This window comes from Chlorocebus sabaeus, chromosome 20 (assembly GCF_047675955.1).
Source record: "Chlorocebus sabaeus isolate Y175 chromosome 20, mChlSab1.0.hap1, whole genome shotgun sequence".
In the NCBI taxonomy this organism is placed as follows: domain Eukaryota; kingdom Metazoa; phylum Chordata; class Mammalia; order Primates; family Cercopithecidae; genus Chlorocebus; species Chlorocebus sabaeus.
This window is the reverse complement of record NC_132923.1, coordinates 121,300,647-121,318,408: the sequence shown is the minus strand read 5'-3', so window position 1 is coordinate 121,318,408 and position 17,762 is coordinate 121,300,647. Positions and strand designations below refer to the sequence as shown.

Below are 17,762 nucleotides of genomic sequence, written 5' to 3'. Positions count from 1 at the left end.
CCATCAGATATATTTTTTGGAGTTGAAGGAATGTTCATTGACTCAGGCCTAGCCCCTCATTCTGGCTCTCCTTGTTTACTTTTCTTTTTCATTTTTCTTTTTTAAAAATAACAGTTTTATTGAGATACAATTCATGCATTTAATTTTTGTTTACTATATTCATGAGTTGTGTAACCGTCACCACAATCCATTTTAGCATATTTCCATTACCTTAAAAATAAATCCTATACCCATTTATAGTCATCTCCCATTTCCCCCTAGGCTCCGCAGCCTAGACAACTACAGATCTACTTTCTGTCTCTATGTATTTACCTATTTGGGACATTTCATATAAATGGGGTCATACAATGTGTGAGTCCTTTGTGTAAGAATTCAAATTCCCTTTTATTTTCCTTTCAGTTTAGTAAGGTCAGCTGAGCCTGGCATATAGAACCTGGGAGTTCTGGCTTCTAAAATATAGTAGCTTTTGCTGTAATCAGCACTGAGAACCTATGCAAGTCCCCTTTTCTTCTTTTCTATAAAATGATGACACTGTTTAGCCCCCCAGGGGCATGAGAAGAGTTAGCAGAGATGCACAGATGAAAGTATAAATTCAGAGAACTATTAAGAACTTCCCTGAGCCAATACGTTTAGCACTGACTTGCAGAATTTAGCATCTAATATTTATGCTGCTCACTTGATATATATAATATCCTTTGATCTTGCTGGGCAGGGTGGGTCACTCTTATAATCCCAGAACTTTGGGAGCCTGAGGTGGGTGGCTCACCTGAGGTCAGGAGTTCGAGACCAGCCTGGCCAACATGGTGAAATCCCATCTCTACTAAAAATACAAAAAATTAGGTGGGCTTAGTGGCAGACGCCTGTAATCCCAGTTACTCAGGAGACTGAGGCAGAAGAATCACTTGAACCCAGGAGGCAGAGGTTGCAGTGAGGCAAGATTGCGCCATTGCACTCCAGCCTGGGCAACAAGGCAAGACTCTGTCTCAAAAAAAAAAACAAAAAAACAAAAAATTCTTTAATCCAAGCGCCAAGGCTGTTTGAACCATTGTCAGACCAGAGTAGGATTTTTCTCAAGAACAACATCCAGACTTATGCAATTATATTTATTGAAACTAGCTTTAATTTTTTTTTTTTTTTTGATACAGTTTCATTCTTCTTTTTTTTTTGAGATGGAGTCTCGCTCTGTCGCCCAGGCTGGAGTGCAGTGGCCAGATCTCAGCTCACTGCAAGCTCCGCCTCCCAGGTTTACGCCATTCTCCTGCGTCAGCCTCCCGAGTAGCTGGGACTACAGGCGCCCGCCACCTCGCCCGGCTAGTTTTTTGTATTTTTTAGTAGAGACGGGGTTTCACCGTGTTAGCCAGGATAGTCTCGATCTCTTGACCTCGTGATCCGCCCATCTCGGCCTCCCAAAGTGCTGGGATTACGGGCTTGAGCCACCGCGCCCGGCAAAGTTTCATTCTTGTCGCCTGGGCTGGGGTGCAATGACACGATCTTGGCTCACTGCAACCTCCGCCTCCTGGGTTCAAGCGATTCTCCTGCCTCAGCCTCCCAAGTAGCTGGGATTACAGGCGACTGCCACCACCCCCAGCTAATTTTTGTATATTTAGTAGAGACGGGGTTTCACCATGTTGACCAGGCTGGTCTGGAACTTCTGACCTCAGGTGATCCAGCTGCCTTGGCCTCCCAAAGTGCTGGGATTACAGGTGTGAGCCACCGCACCCAGTGGCTTTAATTATTTAAAAACATAAATTAAAAACCTGATGTCTATTGTGAGATATTTTATAAGCTAAAAATTTGGGGTTACTACTGTCACCTTCCTCCTATTTTTCTTCTTTCCTATTGATTCACTCTCAGCCTCCAGTCTTTATATTCAGGGTCAGCAGGAGAAAGAACAAGGGTAAAGTCTACAGTTACCTTTGCTGTTGTCATGTACCATGTATGAGCAAGTGTTCTGCTGTTTCCTTCAAGTGCTTGTTTTTGTAGAGTAATTTGAGTAAACTGAATTGATTTTCCCCAACAGACTTACCCCGAATAGATTTCAGTAGTATAGCTGTGCCTGGCACATCAAGTCCCCGGCAGCGCCAGCCACCAGGAACACAGCAGTCCCACTCATCTCCTGGAGAAATAACTTCATCTCCTCAGGGCTTGGACAATCCAGCCTTGCTCCGAGGTATGTTGCTGGCCAACCCGCATGAGCTGTCCTTGCTGAAGGAACGCAATCCACCCCTGGCAGAAGCTCTGCTCAGTGGAGACCTTGGTAAGCTTATAAATTTGGAAGTCTGTTAGGCTGGCCTGAGGTGAAGAAGCTGTGTCATAGCAAATGTGAAGAGACTCAAGCAACACTGTGTCAAATGATTTATTGAACATACCAGTTTTTTCTCTGTGAGAGGTAGATTAGTGCTAAAGTCAAAGGCTGAGTTAATTGGAATCAGCAATAGAGTTTTCGGAGTGAAATCCATCTAGGCCACCCCCCTCGGTTTACTTTTTGTTTTCCTCATTGTTTTGGCAGCACATAACCTAGGTACTGATAATTTTTTTTTTTTTTTTTTTTTGAGATGGAGTCTCGCTCTGTTACCCAGACTGGAGTGCAGTGGCGCAGTCTTGGCTCACTGTCAGATCTGCCTCCCAGGTTCACACCATTCTCCCGCCTCAGCCTCCTGAGTAGCTGGAACTACAGGTGCCTGCCATGCCATGCCTGGGCCGATTTTTTGTTTTTAGTAGAGATGGGGTTTCACCGTGTTAGCCAGGATGGTCTCGATTTCCTGACCTCGTGATCCGCCCACCTCAGCCTCTCAAAGTGCTGAGATTACAGGCGTGAGCCACCGTGCCAGGCCGGTACTGATATTTTAACCTGTTAGATCTTCAATTAAAGAGAGTACCAACAAGCCAGCTGATGCCAGCTGGCATTTTTTTTAGTTACAGGAAACAGGTTCAGTGCCCTGTATGGCAAAATGAAATCACCTTAACCTCAGTGTACTGCAGTTATTTTTTGTATTTTTTGTAGAGATGGAGTTTTGCCATGTTGTCCAGGCTGGTTTCAAATTCTTGGGCTCAAGCATCCTGCCTGCCTTGGCCTCCCAGAGTGCTGGGATTACAGGCATGAGCTGTCGCACCCAGCCAACTTTTAGCCATCTTTATGAATCAAGTTTTCTCTGTAAATTGCTCTCATTTTACTCTTGGATTTATGAGTTAAATTAGGTTAAGTCTAAAAACGTAACAGACACTTAATGACTCATTCCTCAATTGACTGTCTTTAAATTGGCAGTCTTTACCTTACAGCGAAATACACAGATTTTAAATATACAATTCCTTGAGTTTTGACAAACTCCTGTAAGCCCAATCGACACAGGACATTTCCCTCACTCCGGAAAGTTCCACTATGTTCCTTGCTAGTCAGTTTCCTCTCCTTATAGGTTACTACTGTTTTGATAATCTTACAGTTTAGTTTCGCCTGTCTTCATGTATATGGAATAATAGAGTGTCTGCTCTTTTGTGTTAGGCTTTTTTTTTTTTTTTTTTTTTTTTTTTGAGAGGGAGTCTCACTCTGTCTCCCAGGCTGGAATGCAGTGGTGCGATCTCTGCTCACTGCAACCTTCACCTCCCGGGTTCAAGCAATTCTCCCACCTCAGCCTCCCAAGTACCTGGGACTACAGGCGTACACCACCACACCCAGCTAATTGTTGTATTATTAGTAGATAATACATGTTGGCCAGACTGGTCCCAAACTCCTAACCTCATGATCCACCTGTCTGGGCCTCCCAAAGTACTTTCACTCAACTTAATGCTTTTTAGATCCATCTGTATTGTGTACATTAGTAGTTCAGATAAACCTTGTCATAATATCTTTTAATTTCTTATGTCAGTATGTCTAATCACCAAAGACCGTGATGATGAGGCATTTAAGTTTGCACACTTAAACGTATCACCATTTAAGAAATTGCAAAATAGGCCAGGCACGGTGGATCACCTGAGGTCAGGAGTTCAACACCAGCCTGGCCAACACTGTGAAACCCCATCTCTACTAAAAATACAAAAAATTAGCTGGACTGGTGGCAGGCGCCTGTAATCCCAGCTACTTGGGAGGCTGAGGCAGGAGAATCACTTGAACTCGGGAGGTGGAGGTTGCAGTGAGCCGAGATTGCGCCATTGCACTCCAGCCTGGGCAACAAGAGTGAAACTCCATCTCAAAAAAAAAGACAAATTGCAAAATAGATTCTTGTTGTAATGTACATCTCGTAGCAAGCAGTGTTTTCTCTAATTTTCCTGCCTATTATTTCATCAGAACACACACAAAATATAGGTAGACTAACAATAGTTTATACTTAATTTATCTGGCTTAAGGCAGGGCATGTTATTAAAGGAAATGAAACTAGAAGAGGAAAAGGAGATTATATAATGCTGTATTTTCTTTCTAGGTAATAGGACAATGAGAACAATGGGGAGCAATGGGGAGGGGAGGAATGGGGACATTCATCTGCCACATGGTCACTCCCCACCGTTTTAAATTGGAAAGTTGTTACCTCTGAGTAGAAACAATATGATAGATAACTTCTTATAAAAGATTTTTGCAAATACTTTTTTTTTTTTAAGACGAGGTCTCACCGTGTCCCCCAGGCTGGAGTGTGTGGTGCCATCACAGCTCACTGCAGCCTCGACCTCCTGGGCTCAAGCCATCCCCCCACACTTGAACCCCCACCCAACAGTAGCTGGGACTACAGGCATGCACCACCATGCTCGGCGAATTTTTATATTTTTTGTAGAGACAAGGTCTTGCTATGTTGCCCAGGCTGGTCTCGAACTCCTAGGCTCAAATGGTCCTCCCACCTCAGCCTCCCAAAAGTGTCGAGATTACAGGTGTGAGCTACCACACCCAGCCACGAATACTTTCTTTATGCTGAATTTAAATGACGAAATAGCCTTGACTCGGAGAATAGAGAGTAAATGTAATTGCTCATTTCAAATAAGCTTTAGGCATCCTCTCTGCATCTTACAGTTGCAGTTTGAGAAATTGTTTGGTGTGGGAAAGTATTGATAAAGGTTGAAAATACAGCGGTATTTAAGATTTTTCTCCCTTATTTTTGTAGAGAAATTCTCTAGAGTCCTGGTGGAGCAGCAGCAGGACCGAGCCCGGAGAGAGCAAGAAAGGATTCGTCTGTTTTCTGCTGATCCCTTTGACCTTGAAGCTCAGGCAAAGATAGAGGAAGATATCAGGTAATGACCTGTTCATCTAAAGAACAAGACTCAGAGACTCCAGATTTCCCAAACTGCAGGGTATCTGACATTAGTTGGGCATCTGCTTGGAGGCAGCTTCTCTGTTTTGCAGTTGAGATAGTAACCTCAGTCTTTTAGTTTAGTCTCTCCTCTTTCATTTTCTACGCATTTCGATTCGACATGACAAAGATATAGGTGCTGAGTTTAATGACTTTCTGTTCTAAAATTTTAAGGAAGACTCCCTGACTAGCAGACAGAGCATCATAACACAGTTCTAGATAAATGACCCCCAGACTGAGCAGAAGCCACCCTCTGGTGAGACCGCAAGGCTGGTTGCGTATTACATGGGCTGATTTGACCCTCTTTCTTTAGACATATTGTGTAAGTCCTGACTAAATCCAGGGCTTAAACATGATTGGATTAGAGAGGGCTCTGGGCTGATGGAACATTGGTAGTCCTAAGTCTGTTTTCCTGCTGCATTTCTTGTGCTGGCCTCAGTGGATAAACTGAATATTGGACATGTTTCCAGCCCTCAGTGTCTGTAAGGCAGTGGTTCTCACCTGGGGCTATAGTAAAATCATATGAGAAGCTTTTAAAAATGCAAGTGCTTGGGCTCTTCTCCCAAATCTGATGAATCAGAATTGTTGGGCATGGAGCTCAGGCAAGGACAGTGACGCCGTTCCGGCCTCAGTCACACTGATAGTCACAAGCAAGATTCTGTTCAGTCATTCTCTGAAAAAAAGGACAGCTGCTTTTCCTGCCTCAAGTCAGTTTTTGTTGCTAATTGTGAAAAAGTATAACTAAGAAGAGGATAACAGCAATGATACTTACGCTTAGACTACTTAGCCTTTTAGGGACTGTGTCATCTTTTTGGTTACTTAAATGAAGCCTAACTTGGTCATTGTATTACACTATCAACTTAGAAATCAAATCATGCTTTTTTAAACTTCTCATTCTTTTTATCTCTTTCCTTTTTTCTTTTTTTTTTTTGAGACAAGGTCTCACTCTGTCACCCAGGCTGGAGTGCATTGGCACAATCACAGCTCATTGCAGCCTGGACCTCCCCTAGACTGAGGTGTTCCTCTTACCTTAGCCTCCCAAATAGCTGGGAATACAGGCATCCGCCACCATGCCCAGCTAATTTTTTTGAAGAGACAGGATTTCACCATGTTGCCCAGGCTGGTCTTGAACTCCTGAGCTTACGCAATCCACGCGCCTCAGCCTCCCAAAGTGCTGGGATTATAGACATGAGCCACAGCACTTAGCCCTTCCTCCTTCTTCTTCTTTTTCATTTTTCTTTTCTTTTTTCTTTTTTTTTTTTTTGAGACAGGGTTTTGCCATGTTGGCCAGGCTAGTCTCAAACTCCTGACCTCAGTTGATCTCCCACCTCAGCCTCTCAGAGTGCTGGGATTACAAGTGTGAGCACCATGCCCTGCCTCATACTCTTCTTACTACATTTGAAATCAGAAATATAGGCTAGTCATGGTGGCTCATGCCTGTAATCCCAACACTTTGCTTGAAGCGAGGAGTTTGAGACCAGCCTGGGCAGCAAAGTGAGACTCTGTCTTTACAAAAAATAAAATAAATTAGCCAGGTGTGGTGGCACGCACCTTCCGTCCTAGCTACTCAGGAGGCTGAGGCAGGAAGATCCCTCAAGCCCAGGAGTTGGAGGCTGCAGTAAGCTATGATTGCATTCCAACCTGGGCAAGAGAGTGAGACCCCCATCTTAGGGGAAAAAAAAAAGAAATATAATTGTACACTAGAATTAATTGACAGCCCTAAGTCATTATGAAACTTCGTCTCAAAAAAATAAATAAGAGAAGTGAAATAGATAGTGTCCATATGGCTCATGTTTCTTTCTAGGGCTTGAGTGAAGGAAATGGGGTAACACATCTGTTCTCTTCCCCACCCCCTGCTCAAGATGGAGTCTTGTTCTGTCGCCTAGGCCTGAGTGCAGTGGCACAATTTCAGCTCATTGCAACCTCCTTCTCCCAGGTTCAAGCGATTCTCCTGCCTCAGCCTTCTGAGTAGGTGGGATTACAGGCATGCACCACCATGCCAGGCTATTTTGGTATTTTTAGTAAAGACGGGGTTTCACCATCTTGGCCAGGCTGGTCTCGAACTCTTGACCTCGGGTGATTCGCCCTTCTCATCCTGCCAATGTGCTGGGATTACAGGTGTGAGCCATTGCACCTGACCACATTTACTCTTTGAAAGGTGAAAACCTTGTACCTCTGAAGAGACTCTCTACATATGGACCCCAGAAAAGCCAAAGTAGCTGGTGTTATTGCAGAGGATTTTTTGTTGAAACTCATTTGGGTTGGAGTCCATGCAAGATGAAGTATACAATTAATTTTAGATTATTTCTATGTTTAATAATGTGCAATGGCATAAAACCTGTGTAATTATATCAAATGTATGTTAAAGTTTCATTTGGCTTGTTACACTAGTGATTACACAGGGTATGTGAACACCAAGGTTCGATAGCTTTCATATTTGCCTAAAGGAAGGTGCCTTTGACTTTCTGAGTTTAAATTTTGTTGCAAAATGGCTGATAAAGCCATCAGTTCACTTGAGTTAGATTATTATTATGAAAAGGGCAGAAACTATAGTTAGAGCCAGAGTCAGCAGAGTTTTGTTTATTTGGGCCTCTGACGTCTAGACTGGAGTGCAGTGGTACGATCATGGCTCGTAGCCTCAACTTCTCGGGCTCAGGTGATTTTCCCCCATCAACCTCCCGAGTAGCTGGGTCTATAGGCACACCACCACATCTGGCTAATTTTTCTTGTATTTTGTAGAGACGAGGTTTCACCATGTTGCCCAGTCATGTCTTAAAGTCCTGAGCTCGAGTGATCTGTCCAACTCTCAGAGTGCTTGGATTATAGGTGTGAGCCACCTATAATGCTTGGCCTGAGGTTTATTTTTTGTTTGTTTGTTTAAGAGACAGGGTCAGCACCATAAAACAGGGCAAAAAAAAAAAAAAAAAAAAAAAAAAGGCCATGTCTTGCTCTGTCATCTAGGCTGGAATGCAGTGGTACCATCATAGCTCACTGCAGCCTCAGCCTCCCAGGCCCAAGCAATCTCTTGCCTCAGTCTCCTGAATAGCTGGGACTACAGGCTTGTGCTACCACGCCCAGCTAATTTTAGTGTTAGGGTCTCACTGTGTTGCCCAGGCTGGTGTCAAACTCCTGGCCTCGAGTGATCCTCCTGCCTTGGCCTCCCAAAGTGCTGGGATTATAGGCATAAGCTGCTGTGCCTGGCCTTAGTGGACTTTCTACAAATGGGCAGTTAGTAAGTATTTTAGTCTTTGCAGACCTGACCATACAATCTGTGTTGCTCATGTTCAACTCCACCACTGCCATGTGAAAGCAGCCATAAATAATAGGACAGTATGTAAATGCATGATACCACTGTGTTTCCATAAAACTTTTTTTGCCTAAACAGCAGACTATGATTTACCAACTCTGAATTTACAGTGTAGGTTATCCCGAATCTTAGAACCTGTTCTGTTAGTGTCTCAGTCTTCAGGTAAGTTGCCCAGCCTCTAACCTAGTTTCCATTAATGTTGGTAGTATTTGATAATGTTTTTAAAAGGAGATTGATTCATGCTGTTTTAAGGGAGTAGAAAAATTGGGAATAAACATGAGATGTTGCAGTAAGCAATAACTCCCTTTTGTTGTTTTTCTCATGTAAGAATTAGAGTTGTGTTGATTTTTTTGTTGTTTTTTTTTTTTCCTTTTGGTGGGGAAAGATGGGGTTTCACTGTGTTGCCCAGGCTGGTCTGAAACTCGAGCTCAAACTCCTGAGCTCAAGGGATCCACCTACTTTGGCCTTCCAAAGTGCTGGAACTACAGGTGTGAGCCACTGCACCTGGCATGTTGATTTTTTTTTTTTTTTTTTTTTTGAGATGGTGTCTCGCTCTATCACCCAGGCTGGAGTGTAGTGGCGCGATCTCGGCTCACTGCAACCTCCGCCTCCCAGGTTCAAGTGGTTCTACTGCCTCAGCTTCCTGAGTTGCTGGGATTACAGGCACCTGCCACCACGCCCAACTAATTTTTATATATTTAGCAGAGATGGGGTTTCACCATGTAAGCCAGGCTGGTATTGAACTCCTGACCTCAGGTGATCCACCCGTCTTGGCCTCCCAAAGTGTTGGGATTACAGGCGTGAGCCACTGTGCCCAGCCAGCATGTTGAATTTTTAAACATATCGTTTCATGGATCAAATGAACTATGAAACACATGTAGTTTTAAGCGATGGATGCAGTTTTTTTGTAGCATAAGCTGTTATATGAGCACTGTATACTAGATGCTTTGTACCTCTCAGCAACGTAGGTAACAATTATCCTCAGTATACAGATTAGAAAACCCAGTCCTGCAGACAAAGCAGCACAAGAAGTTGAAATATTTGTGTTTTCTGTTTGCGAACTTTTTGTAATGTTCTGGGCTTAGGAAATGTATTCAGATACCCAATAAATCCTCAGTTAAAATTGGAACATTCCCAAAGTTCTAACATTCTGCCAGAAAAATGGGGTTGTGACCCTTGCTCTCCAGTTTCTTATTTCTGAACATATAAAGGCAGCTCAGTGTTTTACATAGGGTAATTTTTATGCCTTTAGATTTTCTGCCAGCTGTTTATCTTACTGCCTCCTAGGAAATGATCTCTTGCCCCATATAGCACCAGTTTTTCTATGACTTGGCTGCTGTGCTTGGGGCAAAAGATTAATCTGTTTTTTAATATTGTGACTTTGAAACTGATTTCTCTCCAAGGAATTAATGTTTTCAGTGTCCCTGGTCTTGTTCTGTTACAGGCAACAGAACATTGAGGAAAACATGACAATAGCTATGGAAGAGGCTCCGGAAAGTTTTGGCCAAGTAGTGATGCTTTATATTAACTGCAAAGTGAATGGACATCCTGTGAAAGCCTTTGTTGACTCAGGTGACGTCTCTGTCTTTTATTTCTTGGTCTCCCCTCCAACATCCTTACCTGACATGAGAGAAGGGGAGGCTCAAGCATCTGTTCAGATGGCTGTAGTTTTTTTTGTTTTTTTTTTTTTTTTTTTTTGAGATGGAGTCTTGCTCTGTCACCCAGGCTGAAGTGTAGTGGCGCGATCTTGGCTCACTGCGACCTCTGTCTCCTGGGTTCAAGCGAATTCTCCAGCCTCAGCCTCCCGAGTAGCTGGGATTACAGGCGCCTACCACAACACCCGGCTAATTTTTATATTTTTGGTAGAGATGAGGTTTCACCATGTTGGTCAGCCTGGTCTTGAACTCCTGACCTCAGGTGATCCACCACGCCCTGCCCAGATGGCTGTAGTTCTTTAGGCTGCTAACTCACCAGCCTGGGACTTACTGTTTCACTTGCCAGGCATTCTGTTGGTATTAGGTTTCTTTCTTTAATCATTTCTTAACCAGTTTTGTATTTTATGATGTCTCCTTTATCTTCCTAGCTCCCCTTGTCTAGCATCCTGAATTTCTTGGATATTTCTGTAAAAAATTGGGAATACATAGGTTTAGAAGAAGGAGCTATAAAAGGAGCTGTGTAGGGTATAGATCAAACACATTTCAGCCTAGCCTGTGCACCAACACTTTGCCAAGATTTGGGAGGAGTGTAAGGGTATCTGGGTGTGGTTCTTACCCTTAAAGAACTTAACAACCAGGTAAGGAGACAGGGATTCTTCTGCTTGAGGGTCCAGGTAATTTACATACTAGTTGGCACCTTTTCTGTCAGTAACAACTGTTTGCTTTTTAGTAAGACTACGCCATGCAGCATTTTGTGGGTGTATGACTGGTCTCATACATCTTAATTCTGGGTGTGTCACTCAAGACTGTAAGAAAAGTGAGTTCCTAGAGTAGAAAAATTCCCTGCTCAAATAATATTTTCCTCCTTGGCTATGTATTTCTATGTAAAAAGAAAAAAAGTATTTTCTTTCATTTGTTCATCTACGCATTCCTGAGCACATGCTGGGTTTCAGCTTTCTCTCTCTCATTTTTTAAAGAGAGAGTCTCTGTCACCCAGGCTAGAGTGCAGTGGTGCGATCAGCTCACTTCAGCCTCCAACTCCTGGGCTCAAGTGATCCTCCAGCCTCAGCCTCCCAAGTAGCTGGAACTACAGACATGTGCAACCATACCTGGCTGATTTTTTTAACTTTTTGTAGAGAGAGTTCCCCTGAATTGTGCAGGCTGATTGGGAGCTCCTGACCTCAACTCTCATTAAGAGTTTGTACCTTGAGACTGGGTGTAGTGGCTCATACCTGTAATTCCTGCATTTTGGGAGGGTGAGATGGGTGAATTGCTTGAGCCCAGGAGTTTTGAGACCAGCCTGGGCAACATGGGGAAACCTCGCCTTTACAAAAAATACAAAAATTAGCCGGGTGTGATGGTGCATACCTGTAGTCCCAGCTACTTCAGGTGAATGTTGGAGCCTGTGGTGACTGCAGAGGTCAGGGCTGCAGTGAGCTGTGATCGTGCCACTGTGCCCCAGCCTGGGTAAGTGAGACCCTGCCTTCAGGGGAAAAAACAAAAAAAAAAAGAAGTTTGTATCTTGAGATACATTCCTGGGAGAAGTAAATTTACTGATTATTCCGTTTTAAAAATGTCTGTTGTGTGTAGGGCCTTGTGCTGAGTGCTTGGTGATAAGACTTAGTGGCTGGAGCCTCAGAGGGCCCCTGTGTGAGTGAGAGACAAATACATAGGAGATGCTAATAGAATACTCAGTGTGTATTGATTCCTTATTGTGTGCCAAGCACCATGCTAGGTGCTCAATGTAATCATCTTACTCAATTTTATTTCATCCTCAGAACAGCTCTATGTACTTTGTTCTACTATAGTTCCTATCTTATCCATAAGGAAACTTAGATATAGAGAAGATCAAGTCACGCTTCCAGGTATACAGAGTTCGTGAGTGGTGGGCTTTGGATTCAGCCCCAGGTCCCCTTGATGCCAGAAATCTCAACCACTGTGCAAAAATCAGGTGAATGTTGGATGGCTATAGAGACCACATTCTCACTCTAACCGAGGCGCTCAGGAGAGTCTTTCCAAAAGACAGCGTTTGAGCTGAGGCTTTGGAAAATGCAGGAGAACAGTGAAAGGGGCCCTTCTCACCCTGGGTTGCTTACTTTAATAACTTGCTTTTGTAGATTAAAGTTAAAAAGGAGGAAAAAAAAGAGAGAGCTGCCTTTCCAAATTCACTTTTCCTTCATTATTTCTGGGCCTTTTAAAATCTAACCTTTCTCAAATACCAAGAACTTTTATTTCTTATAAAGTGTAGGGTACCTGTGAGTAATATGAGCAGAAGTGTTGGAATTGAGTGAGAGGCAAAGTCATTGCAAAAGGGCAGTCAGTTGAGGAGGAAGTGGGTCTTAAGCTGGATCTTTTTTTTGTTTGTTTGTTTGTTTTTTTTTGAGACGGAGTCTGGCTCTGTCGCCCAGGCTGGAGTGCAGTGGCCGGATCTCAGCTCACCGCAAGCTCCGCCTCCCGGGTTTACGCCATTCTCCTACTTCAGCCTCCCGAGTAGCTGGGACTACAGGCGCCGCCACCACGCCCGGCTAGTTTTTTTTTTTGTATTTTTTAGTAGAGACGGGGTTTCACCGTGTTAGCCAGGATGGTCTCGATCTCCTGACCTCGTGATCCGCCCGTCTCGGCCTCCCAAAGTGCTGGGATTACAGGCTTGAGCCACCGCGCCCGGCCTTAAGCTGGATCTTGAAGCATCGGTGGAATTCAGAAAAAAAAGCAGGAGAGAGAGAATTTTACAGGAGGGTCAAAGTGAGTGAATGGCAAAGGCGACATTCATATTCCTCCTGCTGAAGCAGAGGGTTTAGAGTAGTTAGAATGTAAGGCCAGAAAGAAACAGTGGAGCCAGGATGGGGTGGGATCTGAAGCTGTGGTGATGGTAGTTTGAAACTAATCTCATAAGGAGTGGAAACCATTGAGGACTTCTAAGCAGATGAAGAAGTAAGTGATTTGAAAATGGTACTGTTGGCCCAGTGCAGTGGCTCAAACCTGTAATCCCAGCACTTTGGGAGGCGGGTAGATCACTTGAGGTCAGGAGTTCAAGACCAGCCTGGCCAACATGGTGAAACCCCATCCCCTACTAAAAATACAAAATCAGCCAGGCATGGTGGTGGCGCGCCTGTAATCCTACTGCTTAGGAGGCTGAGGCAGCAGAACCGCTTGAACCCAGGAGGCAGAGGTTGCATTGTGCTGAGATCACACCACTGTACTGCACTCCAGCCTGGGTGACAGAGCAAGACTGTGTTTCCAAAAAAAAAAAAAGTGGTATTTTAGGAAAACTAAAGGTAGATACAGATCTGGAGAATTCTGTACCCCTATGGGTCACAACAATTTCCTTTCTTTACGCATCCACGGAGTGGTTTGGAAGCCAGAACAATTGTCCTCTTGCAAGAGAATGGCAGCGTGAGCCAGGCTGATCGCTATGGTTAGAAGAAAGAGCATCAGGACAGGCGCGGTGGCTCACGCCTGTAATCCCAGAACTTTGGGAGGCCAAAGCGGGTGGATCACCTGAGGTCAGGAGTTCGAGACCAGTCTGGCCAACACGGTGAAGCCCCGTCTCTACTAAAAATACAAAAATTAGCCGGGCGTGGTGGCACTTGCCTATAATCCCAGCTACTTGGGAGGCTGAGGCAGGAGAATCGCTTGAACCTGGGCGGTGGAGCTTGCAGTGAACCAAGATTGTGCCATTGCAGTCCAGCCTGGGCAACAAGAGTGAAACTTGGCTGGGCGCGGTGGCTCACGCCTGTAATCCCAGCACTTTGGAAGGCCGAGGCGGGTGGATCACGAGGTCAGGAGATCGAGACCATCTTGGCTAACACGGTGAAACCTCGTCTCTACTAAAAATACTAAAAATTAGCCAGGCATGGTGGCAGGCGCCTGTAGTCTCAGCTATTCGGGAGGCTGAGGCAGGAGAATGGCGCGAACCCAGGAGGCAGAGCTTGCAGTGAGCCAAGATCGAGATCGCGCCACTGCACTTCAGCCTGGGTGACAGAGCGAGACTCCGTCTCGAAAAAAAGATGAAAAAAGGGCATCAGAAATTGCATAGACCTTATTTACAGGTTTGAGAGAAGAAAGAAGACTAGAAGAGTCAAAAGTGAACAATGCACAGGTTTTATGGCTGTGAGAAAATAATCCCGTTGACAAAGAGAAATCCAAAGTGGGAATTATTTGGGGAGAAGGAGTTTTATGCCTGTTGGCTTTGACAGAAATGTCCAGTGCACAAGAATGTAGAACTAGAGTTTCAGGGAGAAATTAGGACAGTAAAGATTATAGAAGCGACTGTCTTCTACACAGGCCAACCCACCGAGTATGTGTTTCTGGGAGAGAAAATAGCCTAAGTGCCCTCCTATTTAAAGGGAAGAGAGTCTAATTGTTGGAGCAGAGTATGGAAGTCCACTTCTAAATTTTGGGAGACTGCATGATTTATTAATAGTAGACTATAGTGTCCCAGTGTGAGGTTTTTGTTTTTAATTTTATTTTTTGAGCAGATAAAGTAGTAAATAATGTACTTACTTGCTTACATAGTGAGATGGGATATTACTATGTTGCTCAAGCTGGTTTCCCACTCCTTGGAGGTAATCCTCCTGTCTAGGCCTCCTAAAGTACAATTGCAGGCGTGAGCCACTACACCCAGCCCAAAGTTTGATATAAAAACAACTTGATAGGGCCGTACACCGTGGCTCACACCTGTAATCCCAACACTTTGGGAGGTAGAGGTGGGCAGATCATTTGTGGTGAGGAGTTCCAGACCAGCCTGGCCAAAGTGGTGAAACTCCGTCTCTACTAAAAATACAAAAATTAGCTGGACGTGTCGGGCGTGATGGCTCATGCCTGTAATCTCAGCCCCTTGGGAGGCCGAGGTGGGTGGATCACGAGGTCAGGAGATCGAGACCATCCTGGCTAACACTGTGAAACCTCATCTGTACTAAAAATACAAAAAATTAGCCGGACGTGGTAGCGGACAGTACTCGGGAGGCTGAGGCAGGAGAATGGCGTGAACCCAGGAGGCGGAGCTTGCAGTGAGCCGAGACTGTGCCACTGCACTCCAGCCTGGGTGACAGAGTGAGACTCCATCTCAAAAAAAAAAAAAAAAAAAAAAATTAGCTGGACGTGATGGCATAAGCCTGTTAATTCCAGGTACTCAGGAGGCTGAGGCAGGAGAATCGTTTGAAGCCAGGAGGCGACGGCTTAAAGATACTCGGTAAAAAGTGCAAAGTACTGCTAATTTAGCATTGCCATCTGTAGACACAGGACATCATTGCTTTCTACTGGTAAAGTTTTAAAATGTCATTTATTACATTGCTACAGAATATTCTTCGCTCAGTGTCAAATTTTATATAGTGTTTCAGATTACAGAGTAGAACTGAAAGTTGATGAGGCAGGCCTGGACATTTGCTAGGTAGAAATGATTTTGTAGAGAGAAAAGCCTTGGGGTGTACTTGGTTTTTGTTTTATTATTAATTAGTGCTGTATTTTGAGTCTTCTCACAAAGTGGATTTGTTTTTATTGTCTGATGTTTCTCTACTCCTCCAGGTGCCCAGATGACTATTATGAGCCAAGCTTGTGCAGAAAGGTGTAATATAATGAGACTGGTGGATCGTCGGTGGGCAGGGATTGCCAAAGGAGTGGGCACCCAGAAGATTATTGGAAGGGTACATCTAGGTGAGCAAAAGGCACTGGGGCTTGCTGTCTTTCTGTAGGTTATTTGTAGGTAGAGTAGTAGATTTTCAAGTTTTTAGAGGGTTTTTTGTTCTTATTTTGTTGTTGTTGTTTTAAATTTCTTTTGTGTGGGTGTGTCTGAGCCAGCAAGCCTAATTTCTAAAAGTTTTAAATCCTGTCTTCTGTCAAAGTTATGTGTTTCTGCTGGTTACAAAAAAACTAGTCTCTTCTACGTTTCTATTTCCTGAAAAGCTAATCCCTTTCCATTATTTTAGCTGATTTATTTTGATACTTACCTGCATATTTCTAAATAACATGTTTATTTTGCTGTTTACTTATATGACTGTGTTTGAGAGCTGAGCCATCTAATTGAATGTGATTGCTTTTCTTTCGTGGCTAGTATTATTTTCTCTTAGAATTAATAATTGTCCTGTTTTTCTCACTTGGTTTCTTGCGTAGTATTCATCCTAGACATTTCCTAATTATGTAAATCTCCTTTAAATTGATTGAAACACACCCAATAGCCTGTACATTTCATCCTGTCAAAGACACTTCTTGAGCCTGGACCGGCAGTTTCAGGCCTGCTTCAGAGCTGTTGTTTTGGAATTTGACTTGACTGAGTCCTGCAGATTCCTTTCTCCTCTGTCTTGTGTTGGATTACATGAATCTCTTGTCTTCCTCTTTTTTATCTGCTCCTCAGTTTATTGGAGTGCATCTTCCAGTAACTTTCTTAGAAGAGGTGTGTGGCAGTAAACTGAGACTAAGTATCAGACATGTCTTTTTTCCCTGCCTTCTACTCGTCTGCCTAGGTTGGAAATCATTTTCCTTCGCAATTTTGAGGCATTGCCCCTTAACCTTTTCACTGTCAGTGTTGCTGTAGTGAGGATGGATTCTGTTCCGATTCTTGATCCTTTATGTGAAAGCTTTCTTTTTCTTTTCTGTTTTTTTGAAACAGTCTTTGTTCTGTCGCCCAGGCTGGAGTGCAGTGGCGCGATCTCGGCTCACTGCAACATCCACCTCCCGAGTTCAAGCGATCCTCCTGACTCAGCCTCCCTGAGTAGCTGGGATCACAGACGTGTACCACCACACCTAGCTAATTTTTGTATTCTCGCCGTATTGGCCAGGATGATCTCTCTCAAATTCCTGTCCTCAAGTGATCGATCCGCCCACCAAGCCTCCCAAAGGGCTGGGATTATGGCGTGAGCCACTGTGCCCAGCCTTGTTTTTCTCCTTTGAAGCTTATAGATCTTCCCTTTGACCTCAGCGTTTTGAATTTTCACAATGGATGCTTGGGTGTGAATCTCTTCTCATATACTGTACTAGGTACTTGGTAACCTGTATAGTCTAGATGCTCACATCCCTCCGTTCTGGGGACTTTCTCTGAATGATTTTGACGATGATTTTCTCCCCTCTGGAATATCTGTTATTCACATAGGATAATCTATCCTGGTCTTGTCCTCTAGTTTTCTTCTCTTTTGTTTTTCTGTGGGATTTCTTCAACTTTGTCTTCCAGCCTTTGTGTTGCATTTTGTATTTGTTTGTATTTTACTTTATATGGTTTTCATAAATGTCTTGTGATCCTTGGCATCAGCTCACATTGAAGAGTGGGCCACTGGCTGGCTGCGATGGCTCACACCTACAATCCCAGTGCTTTAGGAGGCTTATGTGGGATGACTTGAGGCCAGGAATTTGAGACTAGCCTGGGCAACAAAGGGATAACTCGTCTCTACAAAAATTTTTGTTAAATAGCCGGGTGTGGTGGGAAGTGCCAATAGTCCCAGCTGCTCGAGAGGCTAAGGCAGGAGTATTGCTTGAGCCAGGGAGATAGATGCTGCAGTGAGCTGTGTTCATACTACCGTACTCCAGCTTGGGTGACAATGA

General features: G+C 44.0%; 1 protein-coding gene across 2 annotated transcripts in view; it reads left to right on the top strand.

The window, feature by feature from the left end:
* The window catches only part of DDI2 (DNA damage inducible 1 homolog 2), a 52,583-nt gene that overhangs the window by 11,533 nt on the left and 23,288 nt on the right, over positions 1-17,762 (top strand). For both annotated transcript variants that reach the window (XM_073007819.1, XM_037985002.2), the window contains exons 3-6: positions 2,021-2,257; positions 5,085-5,211; positions 10,022-10,149; positions 15,756-15,884. In XM_073007819.1, coding sequence (XP_072863920.1) covers positions 2,021-2,257; positions 5,085-5,211; positions 10,022-10,149; positions 15,756-15,884 — 621 coding nt within the window. The remainder of the gene's footprint in view (positions 1-2,020; positions 2,258-5,084; positions 5,212-10,021; positions 10,150-15,755; positions 15,885-17,762) is intronic.